The sequence below is a fragment of the Schistocerca serialis genome, chromosome 10, assembly GCF_023864345.2.
Source record: "Schistocerca serialis cubense isolate TAMUIC-IGC-003099 chromosome 10, iqSchSeri2.2, whole genome shotgun sequence".
Classification (NCBI taxonomy): Eukaryota; Metazoa; Arthropoda; class Insecta; order Orthoptera; family Acrididae; genus Schistocerca; species Schistocerca serialis.
The window spans coordinates 182768826-182786445 of NC_064647.1; the positions used below are offsets into that span (position 1 = coordinate 182768826).

General features: G+C 42.1%; 1 protein-coding gene across 4 annotated transcripts in view; it reads right to left on the minus strand.

Annotated features, from left to right (window-relative positions):
- LOC126424929 (speckle-type POZ protein-like) overlaps positions 1 to 17620 on the minus strand; it is a 104156-nt gene that overhangs the window by 38483 nt on the left and 48053 nt on the right. For all 4 annotated transcript variants that reach the window (XM_050087774.1, XM_050087773.1, XM_050087772.1 and 1 more), the window contains exon 2: positions 3378 to 3686. In XM_050087774.1, the coding sequence (XP_049943731.1) occupies positions 3378 to 3515 (138 nt within the window). In that variant the 5' untranslated portion in view covers positions 3516 to 3686. The remainder of the gene's footprint in view (positions 1 to 3377; positions 3687 to 17620) is intronic.

The following is a 17620-nucleotide window of genomic DNA, read 5'->3' on the forward strand; positions in this document are numbered from 1 at the left end:
GCTCATTTTGTACAGGGACTTTTGGAAGTCTGTGCTACTGTTCTATTCTACTCGCTGATGTGAAGAAAAAATAAAAATGGTGAACCACCATTTCAGAATCCCATTTTGTCTATCCCTCGTCTTGACTGATTAACTATGAGAAGGTACTGCTGTTGTATACTCCTTAAACCAATAAATGAGATATTTAGTGAAATATATAGGTCTGTGTGTATAATTAAAATTGAGCCTTTTGCCATTAATATTCACATGCAATATTTAAGCAATAATTTTCATTTTTCAGCATGATGCATTTGAGTCTCTCTCTGGCAGGTTCAGTAATTGAGACCGTATACATTGGCTTTTATTACAGCATGAATTCGAACCTGCAATTTGTGATTATTTTATTCAATTTTTGCTCACAACTGAATTAAACTGTTTTACACAACAAACCACTGGCATGGATGGTGACATTCTTTGCAGAGCAATCAGAACTGTAGAAAGTTCTAAGGCCTACAGAGGATCAACATTTGGCATTGGGAGTGGAAACAAATAAATAGAACTATTGCACATAAACAGATGGAAACTCCAGTAACTGTAATGATAAATGACTACCAAACATGCACTGGCAGCAGTTACAGTCTAGGCATATTCAGGTACATCTGGTGTGAAGTTCGGATGTCAATGGCGGCAACATTGTAGCTTATGTTATCTTTCAGTTCCTGTATTGTGTGTGGATTTGTTTGACACGCCTTGCTCCTCAAGTGCCCCCACAGCAAAAAAATCATGTCAGATCCGGCAAACGTGTGGTGGCCATAAACGTTTTCTGACCATTTGTTCCTCAGTTGAAGGCATCATGGACTGTTTCTAGTGTTACCTCAGACATATGGCATGTTGTCCCACTTTGGTGGAAGAAGCAGTATCGTCATTCATATTCAACAAGATGAGCATAAAATGTACAAAAAATTTCCATACATGCAACCATGTTGGCAGTAGTGTCAAAAAACACTGGTCTAATGATGCGCGTCCGTATTTCACAGCACCAAATGCTGGTTTCTTTGTCACAGAGTGGTTGTTGACACACAATGTTACGGTCTCCGTTGAACAGTACCTCATGTTCTTTGAATTCATGTGACCAGAAAGATCCATAATTGATGTTATTCAGAAGCCACATGCAGTAACCTACAAGTTTCCAACTGTCATCCTCCCGTCATTGTTGCACAACTGTCACACAATGTGGCTTCAGACTAAGATGTTTCAATATCTGCTAGCAACTACGCCTACGTAAATGCATCTGTTGGGTCAATTTATGTGTAGACTTCTTTGGGCTCTGAATAATTCTTTGGCAAATGTCTGCAATAACTTCCAGTGTGCAAACTGAAGAAATTCTTTGTTATTTTACACTTTGCACAGGTTTATAGGTGCGCCAGTTTTTATATAGACTCTGCACTGCTCTCTTTGCTCGTAGTCCTCTATCCACATACTTGACCCTGAAAATTTCGCAAGTTTCCTTAATCGAACCTGTATTCAAATACGCTTCCACAATTTCAGTTCTTTTTTCTAAAGAGAAAATCATTTTGCATACCGCAAAGAGAAATGTGAAATAAACTGAAACATGAGAGAAGAATGCTAACAACTGATTATTGTATAAAACTGTCAATTACTGCAGCTAGTTACTCTGTTTCAGAAGTCGAAATATTGCATTCATATTCAAAGAGGAGGTGGGCTGATTTTTAACTGCGCCATACTGTATTGCACTCGCATATCTCACAAAAACTCAATTAAGGTACAGTTAGAGATATGCGAGCTCTCACAGAAGCTGGCCAGCATTTCTTCCCATGCACCATTCACAACTAGAACAGGAAAGAGGAGAGGAGAGAGTGTTAAGTCCTGTAATACTTCATGGACCAAAGCTCCGGACAAAAGGGCTAAAATTAATCTGTGCCTTGTTACTATGAGATTTTTCTCCAATCCGTAGAAGATGAACAAGAATGGTTCACAAGCATTTTTCTTTGTTCTGGATGGGGTGGCCCAATTAAAGACGGTATTAAGTTTCGAAGGATCTCACAGACATGAGTAAGGACATTAAAGGCTTTCCTGTTACAAAGAAGCAGAATTGCCATTAAGTTACAGCCTCCGTGGTCACTCACGAATGCAAGTTCATTCACAGAGGTTCCCATAGAAAATCCAGCAGTTATGTCAGCTGCTAGGAAACTTACAGTGGGCAGTGGCTAGCTCCACAACTGGAGTTATGGAGAGACCACCATGGAAATGCAGTGGAGTTTGCACACATTGCCGTGCCATTGCCCGGCGACCTACAAAGGAGAATTTGAGGATTTTTTTGAGGGGGAATTGTAAAGTTTGGTGCCCCATTATGAAGACTGGCAGGGTGAAGTAGCCAAGCATTGATCTATCACTGAAAGGCACTGCAAACAAAGCTCACGAGTTTCAATATGATACTATGGGAAATTCAGTGCTCTGAAAGACAAAGAGTGTGGGAGGTAGACCAAAACTGCTGTGGAGGAGCATTCAGGAGGGCATTCAATTACTGTAGGTCATACTATGACATTCAGATAACAGAACATGTTATGATGAGCTATTCTCGTACAGAGTCAGAATCTGGAACCGATTTTAGTTCTCATGTTGCTTTTAGATTATGACACTTCATGTCATTCCTGAATCTGTATCTTATGTCCATATCCCAGTTCTGATTTTTCATTATGGCGAAAGTCTGTCTCTCTGCAACTGATGTTTGTATTTGCCCCTGGGTATGATGTCATTTTGTGACATCCTCAGTTTCCATTCAACTTTATTTTTGCTGTCTGACCTCAGCCTCTATTATAACATGGTGACCTCCCTTACAATCTAATTACAACAGACAAAAGATGCTCCATGGGCATTGGGTGACTGAACGGCCATTGCAGCACGGACAACAGAGACTGCCAGTCACCGGCAACCTAGAGAGTGATGAAGCAGGAACCAGTGGACACAGCACAGGTTAGTCTGCTCTGAGCGACACCTGTAAGGCCACTAGTATGTGGAGATAAAATCCACCAGCTATGAATCAGCAGCACCAACCCACCTCAGTATCAACACACTGTATCGTCACCACACCAGTCACTCGGATTCCCACGATCACATAAAATTTTTCATCCTCCTGTACATGCCCTATTACCAAGTCATGTACATGGCCAATAAATCTGGCACCGAAAGATTTGTATTACTGCCATGTGTAAACAAACAAATGTAGCTATTGTTACACTGTATCCATGTTTTTAATTTTTAATACAGTATCCTTCTCAACAAATCATAATGTGGCTTGATGTCTTCCTTATGCTGATACATGAGTCATGAAAATTACTTACTGTCAACAAAAGAACTAGGTACAGATGTTGGCATACCTCTTTTATTTGACTGGCTTTGGATTTGGCCTTTGTCTTTATGCTGGCTCTCACAGGTGTTCCCTTCTCAGAAGAGACCAGTATGAAACCAAGATGGACGGATTCGTGGCTGTCTTTGGACAGGTGCATGCTCCACATACTCGCACTGGGGTGGACAAACGGCGGTGATGAGGCTTCAAAAGTGCCTTTCGGCCAATTCCTCAGCTGATGCACATTCCATGTAAACGTAGCCTTGGTTGTCACAAAGTTTGTTATGGCTACTTCACGTACACAGCCAGGACTCTGCTGTGCCCCAAATTCAAATGTCACCTGCAAAAGAAGAAGTGTACTTGTTACCATTTTGTAAAGCTATATACACAATTGGAAAGAAACCTTCAGCACAGTGCTATACCTGCTATATAGAAACCATAAGATGATTACATTCCAAGAAGTGGAAACTGTGTGACATTTCACATGAAATGCTAAAGTCCGAGTGGGTGTGGTCTGGTGGCAGTAGCACATGCAGGCCCGTCAAAATGGTTTGCACCTAGACGTCGGGTATGACGCACTTGAGAAACTCCTGACTACAAAGAAGGTGGATGGATCATGTTCCAACTGACTGTGCTGTTATCTTCAGGTCTTAAAACGTTTTGTTGTAAAACACGTTTAAGACCAGAAGACTACAGCATAGTCTGTTGAAACTGGCCGTTTTAAGTAAAAAATATTTTATTTGATCTTGGCTGTTGAATGGTTTTTAGCAATTCATTGAATGATGACGATATGTGCAAATCATTATAAACATATCAATCCAGTAAGTAAGGATTACAGCTACGATAAAGACTTCAGCTTAGGCAGTATCGTGGCATGCAGACACCAATGTCAGTAATTAGATCATTCATCTAGAAACGTTAATTAGATGCAAACACAGTATAAAACTGATTTAATTCAAAATACACTGCCTGACAAAACATTTGAAGCACACAGAATACATGGCCAGATGTCAATTTAACTTCATACACATACACAACGTCTGATCAAAAAAATTCTGGAACTTTGTCCACAAAAATTTACTACACTTACCTTTTACTTATTCTGCATGGTCTCCTTTGAAATACTCTCCTCCACAATTGATACACCACTCCCAATGCATTTCCACTTCTGGAAGCAGTCTCGGTATGCGTCTTGCTGGATCGTCCTTGCAAATATTTGTCCTTTCGACAGGGTTTTCAACTTTAGAAATAAAAAAAAGTCTGTGGTGGCCAGGTTGGGTGAGTACGGAGGATAAGACAGCTCAGTGATTTAATTCTTTGTGCTACAGTCACGCACCACCAGGGATGAACATGCGCACACGAATTGTCTCACCACATTTAAGGCCGTTTCCTTCTCAGATTTTCTCCCAGGTGCCACAACATGTCCCGATAGTACCATCGACGAATATGATGAATCGAGGAGACTGAACCTCTGTCTCAACATCATAACCATAGACACACGTCTCATCACCAGTTATGACTCTCTTGAGGAACACCTAATTCTCAATTGCACCAATTTCATGACATGATCGAACTGAAATGTTGCATCCTTCTACCATCTCTCGGACACTCAGTCTTCAATTGGCACACACAGTTTTGTTGACATTCCTACATGAGCCTCGTCTGTAGACATTAAAGGTCATCCTGAACAAGGATCATTTTTAACTTCCGTTCGGCCATTTTTAAAGTACATGTGAACCATTTGTAACACAAAGTACAGCTTACGCACTCATCACCATAGGCTTCCTTGTCATTTGGTGGGTCTCTGTAAAGGTTTTCTACAGTTCACCGCACAATTTAATGCAGACACTTTGCTCCGCAATCTCTGCCATCTCGAAATTCGCAATCTGTATGCCACAACGTTCTACTAAATACAGCACTGAACAATAACTAACAGACATACAACAATGAAATTTCCGGCAGTTACACATTAAACACAGGTATGTGCAGGGATACCAACTGCATTTCACTCCAACAAACCACTACTGTGAAATTACACATGTTCCAGAATTTTTTTAACAGACCTTGTACACCTTGGGTCGATATGAAAATTACTACTGTTGCAAATCTCTGTTAACAGGTAGAACAGCTACCAGAGTGCATTGGTGTTGTTCGTGTTTAGTATTGTTACCATGCTTGGTAGGGTTTGTGAAGGGCATGAGCAGCATCAGATATTGAATGATCCCTGTGAAGGCCACACAGATGCTATGTACCCGACTCCATTGGGATAACTGGCTGAATCTTGCTATTTCCAGGATTGTGAAACATTCGGACACCCTGATGTCCGAGTGCACAGTTACTTGAGTGAAGACATACTCGGTGTCAAAGTTCCTGTCTAGTATGTCTGACGATCACAAGGAAGGAGCATGATGTTGTGGACCTAGCACACTGCAATCCCTTCGGATCTTTACCTACTACCTGAGGACAAGTAATGGATTCCCTGCAACATTGTGTCATCCCACAGCACTGGTCAGGGACTGTAAGTAGACGGACTAAGGGATTACAATTCCAGGCAAGGGCTACCATTAACACAACAACACAAATGGCTGCACTTAAAATGGTGACCAGAAATACCTCCTGGATCATCCCGCGTTTCCTCCCGTGCAACAATACCGTGGTGGAATTTTTGAACAGAACATATCTTATTCACCCATAGTATGCGTACCTGTGAACTGTGCGAGTCATGTTGCAGTACTTCCATGGCCAGCGAGATCCCCAACTCTGTCCCCAATAGCAGGCCTACATGTGTGGGAAAAGTTTGGATATCAATTCAGTCCGGTACCAATGTCCAGAATTTAGAGGACCAGTTACAAAGTTGTGGGTCAGCTTCCCTCAGGAGAGGATACAATGGCACGACATCCTAACAGCACAAGTGCATGCATCCACGGCAGAGGGAGTGCTTGTCACACTGATAATAGGGCTTGAATTTGTAATCACCAAAATAGAATTCCATGACCTCGCAACCAACGAATTTTCATCTTGTTTAGTCCTCTCCTTGTGACTGCTTCACTATTTTTGTCAGACAGTATATAAGAGAGCAACACATGACAGCAACGTGATACGTGCCGCAATACGTATAATATATATTTTTTGTTATTTATTAAGTAAATTTGTAACACATCCATCATTGTTAACTATGCAATTTTTTGTTGCAAAGTAGTTCAGACACAGTTATTCCTATGTTGATTTAGCTGGTTTTACCAAGTGATAAGTTGTCACAAAGCTGTCTTTTTACTATGGTTGTGACTATTGTTTGACAGCAGGACTCCATCTTATCTTTTGCAATGACATTATAAAGCTATACACTGTGCCCACTTTGTGTAAGGATTCCTCCGGGAGGCAGGAATCAACTAAGTGGTATGGCCTTCACTATCTGCCGACATGAGCTCAATCGAGCACTACGACCAGTTGAAGTTTCAGGAAGCCACAACAGGTGGCCCCAAGAAGGTCACTGTCGAAAGGTCTGACAGCAACATCTCTATCATATAGTGGACAGCATGCCAAAGAGGATCCAAATGTGTTATAAGCTACATGGTGAAGTGGCTTGATATTGACTGTTACCCAGTAGTAAGTTTTTTGTTTCAAATATTTGAAAAATGTGTACTTTCGAACGGAGCACTTTTATACAAGATACTGTTTAGTTTTTATTTCATGTTGAGGTTACTGGTTTGGTCCACAAACATTCACCTATAGTCAAGTAGTGGATACCCTTTTTGTAGTATCTGTTATGCAGAGGAGACAGTTGTCACTACAGTGTGGTCAGAGTCATTGGACTGGCTGTGATGGCATATAATGTGGATGAAGTAACAGAAATGAGGGTCAATCATCATCTGTATGCTGGGTCAGATTCGATGTTGGAGCATGTAACTGTACTATGTAAACTCACTCTTAGCCAACTATTGTGCTGCAGCACAACTATTATGAGTCTGGACATTATCTGGGAATGGAACACTGTAGGTTTGGAGCGCACAGCACACAGTCTCATTGGATGAGGAGTCCAAGTGAATTCGAAGAGTCCTGTCACTGTACGTGATCTGCAATTACAAGATTCAAGTTCTGCAAATTACTGTGCATGCATAGGGTGTTTAAATATGTCTGCTTGTGTCTGTATATGTGTGGATGGATATGTGTGCGTGTGCGCGAGTGTATACCCGTCCTTTTCCCCCCTAAGGTAAGTCTTTCAGCTCCCGGGATTGGAATGACTCCTTACCCTCTCCCTTAAAACCCACATCCTTTCGTCTTTCCCTCTCCTTCCCTCTTTCCTGATGAGGCAACAGTTTGTTGCGAAAGCTTGAATTTTGTGTGTATGTTTGTGTGTCTGTCGACCTGCCTGCACTTTCATTTGGTAAGTCACATCATCTTTGTTTTTAGATATATATTTCCTATGTGGAATGTTTCCCTCTATTACACTATTGTGTAGTCAGAACAATTAATCACTGCACTGTTATTGGAGGAATGAATACATTGCCTAATTTATATTCATTGACACTAGATGTCAGTTGTTTTCTTTTTGCTTGGTTACTGTAATGTGTTGTGAACTGGCAACACCACAGCAGCAATCACTTTATGTTTTCAAGTTTGTGCAATGTGCAAATGGTATCAACAGTTTGTAGACACAGAATGTGTATGCAAAGGAAAGAGTTTTGGCCATCTTCATGTTTCCACTGAAAATGTCGCACGAATTCAACCTGCTTCCAACACAGTCCTACAAAATCAACTTTTCTTGCCCTTCAGAAGTACAACTACCTACAACAATATGTTGGTGTGTTTCCAGAAATTGGTTGGTTATAAGACGTACAAGTTACAGCTGTTACAGGCTCTACATAATCACAACAAATGCAAACATGTGGCATTTTCTGACTCAATTCAGAATGCTATTTACAATGGTAACACTTTTGCACAACACAGTGTGTGAAGTTCAAGAACCAAATCCATACTGCCATACTGTCAGTGATAACAGCCACACTTACTAAAGTGTGGGAGGGATTCAAATATCAATGAGACATTGTTTGTGTAACTGGTGGAGGACATACTGAACATCAGCAATCTACACTTGATAAATTTGTGAATATGTGCCCAAGTGTCATAGTTTTATGTCTTTCAGTTTAATGAGTATAGGCACTCAAAATACGTTTATTCTTTCTGAAAAACCTTTCATCGAGTTTCAGGGGATTTAACTGCAATTTCTCATCTATTGCCCACACTTAACGGCCATACAATGATTGTCAAGCAAATTTAAAAGTCTTGTAAGGTTCTACAATATTGAGTGAACCAGTGTCCTTTTCATATTTTAAACTGTCCATTTCCACTCAATTCGCAATAAGATTATTTTAGCATGACTCTACATGAAAACCCACAGCACGTTGGATGTAACTAAAAAAGAAGATACTTTGGTCGCAATCAGTGCACTTAATCTTTTATAATAATGATAACAGTGAAAAGTGAAGCAGAATTTATTCAGATTCATTTGTCATTCGTTGAGGGTTTTTTTTTTTTTTCTCCATTGTTAGGTCTAGCAACACTGTTTTTCCAACGTATTCCTAACAATACTAGAAATTTCATTTGTGTCCGTATGTTTTTCTCATATGGTACATTTTCATTGACACACTCAGTTTTGTCACTAACACTCATTTTCTTTGCTTTTCACAGTTTTTTTCCTCCATCTCTTCTTCATTACCTCACTATGATATACTGAGTATTTCTTATGCTGATGCATGTTTGATACTATTAGTTACTGGTGTTTCATCATATCTAAGAATGTGTAAAAGAGTGATGAAGTAGTGCATCTAAACATTCACCCTCATACATAGAAAGAACATTCCTCTCTCCGCTGTGCCCGCACGGGCGGGTCATCAGCCATCCGTACAGCTGGCCGCGCGGAATGAAAGAGGGTCTCTTCTGGCTGCCAGGTGTCATGCTGTCATCAATTGCCAGCCTTCAACTGACCGCAAGACCGTATGTACGTATCATGATATGAATGAAGCTATGTAAAGTAACGAGACTGTGTTCGAATGTTGATCACCTGCTCGCCCTAAAAACCTAATACCCCACCGCCACGATCGTGAACCAGAAACCTTTATAAATATTTACTTTCCCCTCCCAAATTGAGTCCACCACAAATGAAAATCTATGTCTGGAAATTGCAAAACAAAATGTAAATTATAGGTGCACTTATTTATTTAGGTTTATTTCGGATGTACATATAGATTAAGCACATACACATACATGACTACAAGTGTATGTACAGAGTAATCATCACATATAAGGACACACGTTTGGCTCAAAACTTTTTGTGAATGTGATCTGTGATAACCAACTCCACATATGGGTCTGAAAAAATTACTGATATTTTCAAAACTCAAAAGTGATTAACAAAACTGTTTAACAAATTGGATTTACCAACTGAATTCAGCATGCCAAGGAATGTTATGAAACAAATTTTCAGCAACCTGTGATTTTTTTTATGACTGAGTTGGTGGGTAAGCCTGGTATGACCAATGCGCAGACTGCATAAAACAGTGGGAGCAGATGGAAGAGCGCCAAACTGCAGTAGACACCTTGATTGTGCAAAGTTTATCACTATGAGCACCAGATGTCATTCCATTTTTGGCCAAAGAGAGATTTGACATAGATCCACAGCTGGAATCATGAAAGGGAATGGGGGAGTTCGTGTCTGCTTTTCTAGCCAAACAGTCAGCCAGTTCATTCCCTGGGATGCCCACATGACTTAGCAGGGGGCATGGCCAAGGGCAGAGAGAAAGTCGTGGATAGCAGAGACCAAAGCGTGACAAGAGTAGCATCGATTGATAGCCTGTAAGCTGCTCATTGAGTCTGAACAAATTAAAACGCTGTGGAGGGAGGCCTGAGAAACAAAACTGAGGGCTCTGCGAATGGTTAAAAGCTCTGGCAATAAATGATGTTCTAAGCCAGTAGGACATGTGAAAGCATATCCCACCTTACTGATTGTCTTAGAACCATCAATGTAGAAGATGGTGGCACCATGGAACTCTGCAACAATGGCATGTACAAGACGCCGGAAAACCATAGGAGTGACAGAAATGTTAGGAGCCTGGAATAGGCCAGTCCTAATCCATGGTCTAGGCACCATCCAAGGGGAGGTATGGGAGGAAATACACAGAGTGCATTCCAGGGTGTAATGATGGAGATCCCGACAGCAGGAACAGGGAGGCATGCAAACTGGCAAACCCACTCGCGGGCAGTTGTCAGGAGGGAGACATCCGTCATTGGCAAAGAGGGCTAAGTAGACGGGATGGTCAGGGAATTGGTGAAAGGAACTAGGAGTTGGCTCCGTCATATTTGTAGAGGGGGAATCCCCACTTCTGTGAGGAGACAGAACAGTACTAGAGAGAAGGACCCCAATAGCCAGATGCACCCAACAGTGAACAGGGTCAAGTAGTTGCAGAGTGGAAGGAGCCACTGAGCCATAAACCTGACTACCATAATCTAGTCTGGACAAGACCATAGCAAAGTAAAAATGGAGAAGAGTGGTACGGACTGCACCCCAAGATGTGTGTGGAGAACATTAAGCTTCAGCATGCATGCAGTCTTTAGGTGACGAATTGTGGCAGCCACGACAGCTTTTTTTCAAAAATAAGGCCCAAGAAATGGGACTGTGCTATAGCATTCAGGAGATGCAAAAATACATAACCCACGTTTTGGAGGGAGAAAACGAAGCCATGGGAGATGGCCCATGCAGAGGTCGGTCAGATGGCATGTTGGAGGCAGTGCTCAGCAGATGTTCCGAGTGAGAGCTACACCAGATGCAAAAATCGTCGATGTAGAATACTGGGATAACCACAGGCCCAACAGATGTTACAAGCCCATTGATGGCAATGAGGAACAGTGTGACAGCACAGAACCCTGTGGGATACTGTTCTCCTGAAACCGAGGGCACTGAGTGAAGTCCCATCTTGAATCTGGAAGAGCTGGCGAGATAAAGTGTCACAGATAAAAATCAGAAGGAGGCCACGGAAGCCGCGATCATGGAGTGTAACTAAAATGTGATGCCACCAAGCCATGAGGTATACCTGCAACAAGGTGCTGGTAGTTGGTAAAGGTCTGTCTTATTGCTGATTCCAATGTGAGTAAATGGTCAGTTGGAGATCGTCCTGCCCAGAAGCCAGACTGATACAGGGAGAAAAGGCCCCGAGATTGAAGTACCCTACATAATCTGAAGCTAACCATTCTCTCTAACAGTTTAAGAAGTACATTTGTCAGGCTAATCGGGCAGTAGCTGTCAAGGGACATTGGGTTCTTCCCGGGCTTAAGGACAGGGTAACTATAATGTCTCGCCATTGTTACAGGAAAGCACACATGAGCCAAATGCAGTTGAAGACTCTAAGGAAATGTTGCCTTAGGGGAATGTCCAAGTTTTGGATCACCTAGTTGTGGATGGAATATGGGCCTGGGGCCACGTGTCTTGAGGTAAGAGCCTGCAAGAATTCCCATTCAGTGAAGAATTCATTATAGAGCTCAGCATGATGCATGTTTAAACAGAGAGGAGTCTGTTTAACTCGGCATTGCTGCCAAAGAAAGGTATCAAGATACGAAGAGGATGCCAATGTCGTCGCGAGATGTTCTGAGAGGACCAGTGGATCAGCACACAGAGCACCTTGGAGGTTAAGACTGGACAGTTGACTGTCGCTGGCGACCCAGAAGGATACGGAGCTTGGACCAACCCCGCGATGAAGAGACATATGGCCCCAGGAAGGTAACACAGAACTCCCAGCATTCCTTTTTACTCTGCTTAATAAGGTAACGATTAGAATGGAGGTGCCTATAAGTAAGGATGTCGGTCTGAAGGATGTTGTTGAAATCATTGCAGCACCGAGCAGCGGTTCTGGACAGCGACTGCTACATCCTTAGTCCACCACGGTACCAGTTGCTGATTAGGGGGACCTGTGGATAGGGGGACAGCAGTGATAGAAGCATGAAGAATAGTGACAGAGACGTCTTGCACGACCACATCAATGCATTTCAAGAGGGAGGTGTTTAAGTGCACAACAGGTGTATATAAAGGCCAACTGGCCCTGCAGAATGCCCAATGTGGGAGCCTGTCTGCCTGGTGGCAGCAGGGGAACAATAGAATCACCAGAACATGCTCACTGTCACAAGGTCATCATGGGATGATCAATGTAGGGAAGCCACGAGAGCAGAGGAGGAAATGATTAGATCGATAGCAGTAAAGGTGCCATGGGTGGCACTGACGTTAGTATGGAAATCATCAATGAGGAGATGCAAATAAACATCTGTAATACGTTGATTAATTTAGAATAACCCAACCAATCGAAGTGGCATGCCTCTGCAGGAGTTGGTGTGCATTGAAGACCCCAAGGAGGAGATACAGAGGCAGGAATTGCTATATTAAGATAGTTCAACGTAAGGTTGTGGCCTACCTGGAGGGAGATAATTGCAAACAGTGATTGCTGGAGTCGTCTGCACTCTAACCACTATTGCTTCCAGGTTGGTACATAGGGTATCCAGCCGCCAATGACATCGGACTGAACCAAAGTGCAGACCCCACCAAATGCCACCCCAGGGCTGGCATAGTTCCGACAGAAAGCCCATAACCACGAAATGTTGGAGAGTGGTGAAAATGGAAGAGTGTTTCTTGAAGAGTAAGACAGAAAGCAGAATAAGAGGAGACAAGACGTTATATTTCCGGCAGGCGACAGTATTATCGGTCACAATTCCACTGTGGCGAGAGCCCGGGTTAGACAAAGAAGCTGAGGAGCAGGTCATGTCACTCTGTCAGTGGTTGTCACCGACAAGGATGGGGTGACATCCATAAATAAGATGTCCGATTCAAGTTACAATGGGGGAAGACTGCTCCTCTGGGGGCACTGGGGGGGGGGGGGGGGGCCTTGTCTTGTGACATATTTCTTCTTCTCCTCCTCCTCCTCTTTCAGAGGTGTGTCTTGTGGCCGACTTGTGGTAGGAGGCTTCCGGTCTGAGGGATGCTGGGGAGAGGTATCCCAGGGGGAAGTCTATGACTGGCAGGTGCCGAAGAAGGGGGCCACTTCTTCGGCCGGGGAGGGGGAGTGGCTCCTGGATGGGAGGTCATAGGAACTGCACGAGAAGGCGAGGGGAGAGGGGGATGTGGCTGGGGTAAGGAAGAGGCAGGAGGGGGTAAAGATTTAACAGAAGCAAAAGTTGAAGATAGTGACACTGGATGGAGTTTCTCATATCTTTGGCGAGCCTCAGCATAACACAGATGATGCAGGGACTTGTACTGTTGGATCTTCTTTTCTCTCTTGTAAGCTGGGCAATCTGGTGAGCAAGGGAAGTGGCGGTCATGACAATTGACATACACAGGTGGTGAAACAAAGGGGCTTCTCCTCATGGAGTGGATGTCCGCACCATACAACAGCTCCGCTATACAGTAGGAAGACATATGCCCAAAACGCAAGCTCCAAAAGCACCTCATGGTTGGTGGGACGTGTAGCTTCACATCACATCTGTAGCACATAATCTTTACCTTCTCTGGGAGAGTATCCCCCTCAAAACTAGAATGAAGGCGCTGGTGTAGGTGTGGTTGTCTTTGCGACCTTTCTGCACATGTCGAACAAAATGAACACCGTATCATTCCAGATTAGCCCGCAGTTCCTCCTCAGTTTGCAGGATGGGGTCCCTATGAAAATCTACTCTCTGGACCATATTCAGAGATTGGTGGGGAGTAACAGACACTGGGACATTGCTAAAATTATCACGAGCACAATTAGCTGCAGATTGGGAAGCAAAGCAGCTTTGATGAACAGGGAGCCCGACCCCATGTTACTGCACTTCGCAAACTTGTCCTTTATATTCCCCACAAAAAAACAATGGTTTTGTGGCGGTGAATGTCCTCCCACCCCTCAATCTGTCCTAGGTAGTGGCGAAAGTTTTTCATTCCAAGACAGAGAGCCTGGCCCTCCTCCCGTGGTGTAGCCAGGAAATGGAAGGCTGCCGGGTCATACGAAGCAGTATTCAATGATTCTTCACCATTCGAAGAGATGGCCATATTTTTGCAGTTTGATATGCTTCATGCACCAAGCATGCGGCCTGATACCAACCTCTCTGATCAAGGGCTCTCCCCATGGGCACCACCCAGCCACAGAAAGGGCCACCTGGTGCAGTGACCATTGCCGGGACTTCCAATGCTCCAAGAAGACAAGCAACCACTCCTTGGCCAGGCGGGGACATAACACCCCCATCATGCAGACTGGCTACACATGCTGGTGACCTAGCAGGGTGGAAGGGGGTTACAGCAGGGAAGGGAGAGGGGAAGGAACAGGGGAGAGGAATCCACACTGTAGGCACAAGGGAGGGAGTTCTTCCCCAAATGGCTAATACCAAATTTAGATGTGGAGGTCAAATATTAAGCAGGGACCTCAATGCCAGAAATGATGACAGAACAGGCAGAAGGAACAAAATTGCAAGCAATGAAGGGAACCAGGTGAATATAAATCAGAACACAGAGGGGAAGGAGGAGGCAATGGGGAAAGAGTGAGGACAGGGAGGGAGTGCAGGGTGATGGAAATGCAGCCAGGGAAAGAAGAATGGGCTGTAATAGCTCGGGGCCCCATGTGTGGCATGTGGGTACTCCTGAAAGAACTGAGCCCCCTGGGGGAAACTCATATTAGTTATTGGGTGCAGCAGTTGGTAGGAACCATCTGTTTATGGGATGCGCTTGCTTGTGTGAATGTGTGTGCATGCATTTTCTTTGTTGACTAAGGGTTAGGCCAAAAGCTATAATGTGTAACACTCCATCTGTTGTGCCTTTCTGCAACTTTTTACGGTGATCTGCAATCTCATGCTTTTCCTAATATTGTTAATATTCCTGGGGTTTCCATTGTTTGTTTTCATTATTTAATGTTAAGTGCGTGCAAATTACCACACTTTGGTTGCTTAAATTTATTATAGTGGAAATTCAGTGAAACAATTATTGTGATAATTAGTCATATTTTGTACTTTGTGTACATCCTCATATCTGAAAAATTTGCATGTAACTGTCTTCTGCAATTTGTTATGTACCAAATTCAGGCATCTAAAATAGAGTATTTTAATTCCCTGCATTACCAAGGAAATGTTTTGGTAATAGATGAGGATTAATTCCTTAAGCAAGCATGGTGGTACTTCTAGCGGTTACAGAAAATTAAGCAACAGAGCAACACATACCAGGAACTATTGCTTTTCATTTCTTGCCCCTACAATGATGGCTTACTTTGTCCATTGCACCAATTTTTAATAGATTTTAAGTGATGTAATCAAAATGTGGAATATATTCAGAAACATATATAGACACAGGAGCATGTTTGCTCTAACAGTATGTACTCTTAGGACATTAAGTCTATGGAAATTTATGTGCAAAACTTTATTGAAAGTGTATGAATTCAAAATACAAAGTCATTCTTTCTATTTCAAATGTAAACACATCTTTTTTAAATAAAAGTCTTTAAATACAGAGTGCAAAATATGTATTTCCAAAATATCTTTATTCAAATAAAACAGCTCTAGTTAGTGAATATTTTACATGTCAATTGTTTCTCTGATTTTTAACACCAATAATAATTAAGTTATTTCATCTTTCATATTCCACTTATGTGGCCTCATTATTATTATTATTATAGTGAAGGAAGAGTAGTCACTTAACTGGTGCAGACCTTGGTAAACAAGTATTATCTTTAATTAAATAAAAGTTTTACAGTTGGAAACCTGTTCAAGGAATGAAAACTATTGTCCCTATCTTTTCAATACTACAGTGTTTTCAGATCTATTGCAGTGTTGGCAGTACCACTGGCAACAAAAGAATCAGAACCCTCAACAAACATAAGATTCACTTTTTTAATCAGAATGTTACAAGTTCTTCCCATATTTTTCCTGTTTCATCTTCCACACTTTTGATATAAACAGGTCTTTAATGTATTCTCTGCTAGCCTTCAGCTGATGCTAATATGCCATCCTTTGCTTTTGGTCCCTCCAATTTATGGTGTCTCTCGTAACACTTATGAAGACTTTCTTCAATAACTTCTATCAGCACACTGCAGTACATAGGTTTACCCATTTGCAAACTGCTTAGTATTCTTTGCATTCTCATTAGTTCTGGCACAAGACGCCCACAGTAGGTACCCTTCTAAATTTCTGATGCCATCAGCAATACAGTTTCAACTGTTTATGTATTCATTAGTATTTCAATTTCTTTAAAAGCTGCTAATCAGAGTTTCCTCAACCCTGCTGTGGTTGCATGGGATATTGTTTCATTGTAGGTCCCATGGCATCCCACAGATGCCATAAGCATTATTGCGCCAACAATGTACACTTAGTTCAATCTGTTCGAAGTTTATATTTGTGAAAGCACTAATCAAGTACTATAAAAGAGATGAGTACATAATGACCAATGGAAATAATTTATTTTTCTTACTAAAAAGTATAAATGTGCTTCACAAAACTGTTGACTGTTACATTACGTAATTTTTAATGCCTTTAATTACAAAGGCGAAAAACTATCTCACACTTTTAAAAAATTTGCATTACAGTCCTTGTATGGAAACAGTGATAGTTAATTGCGTTGTTCAAATTATAACAGAAATATCACACTCAGCAGTTAGCACATACTTGCTGTGCATGTTGTAAACACAAAAATTTCTTACGACTGTGGCATTTGTACTTGGTGTACCAGTGTTCTGAACGACCACATTCACAGCACCTCTGTCCTTTTGAGCTTTGGTCCTCTTCTGTAGGCTAGACAGTGGCTGCATCTGGAAAAAGATTCTGTTTTCAATATCTTGCCTGAGATTTCTTGGCAACAACAAGAATGGGAACGCTGACACAAGTAACCGTCAGCTAGATAATGTGCCAGAAGTTTCAGAAACTCACTAGGCCTGGTGCGAGCACTGCTGCTATTTTCATGGTATATTATTTGTGCATTTATATCTGCAATGTTGATCATGACAAAGAAAAATCACCATTGGGCATCTGCTGGGTTTTCTTGATACACTGTAGGTGCTGCATAGCTGATTGACAGTATCAACTCCTGATTTGGTTGCACTATAAACTGTTATTTCTGGCTTTTGGCTTTTTCTTATCACCAGAAGTGGCATCAATTGCGTTATCGTGATGCATTGTGAATAGTACCAGAACTGTCCTGTTTTTCTTGGTGACATATGACATCATAGTTGAGTTTTTCTGAAACCCAAACAGTGTTGTTCTTATTTCCCTGTTTCTTGTTAGCGTAAA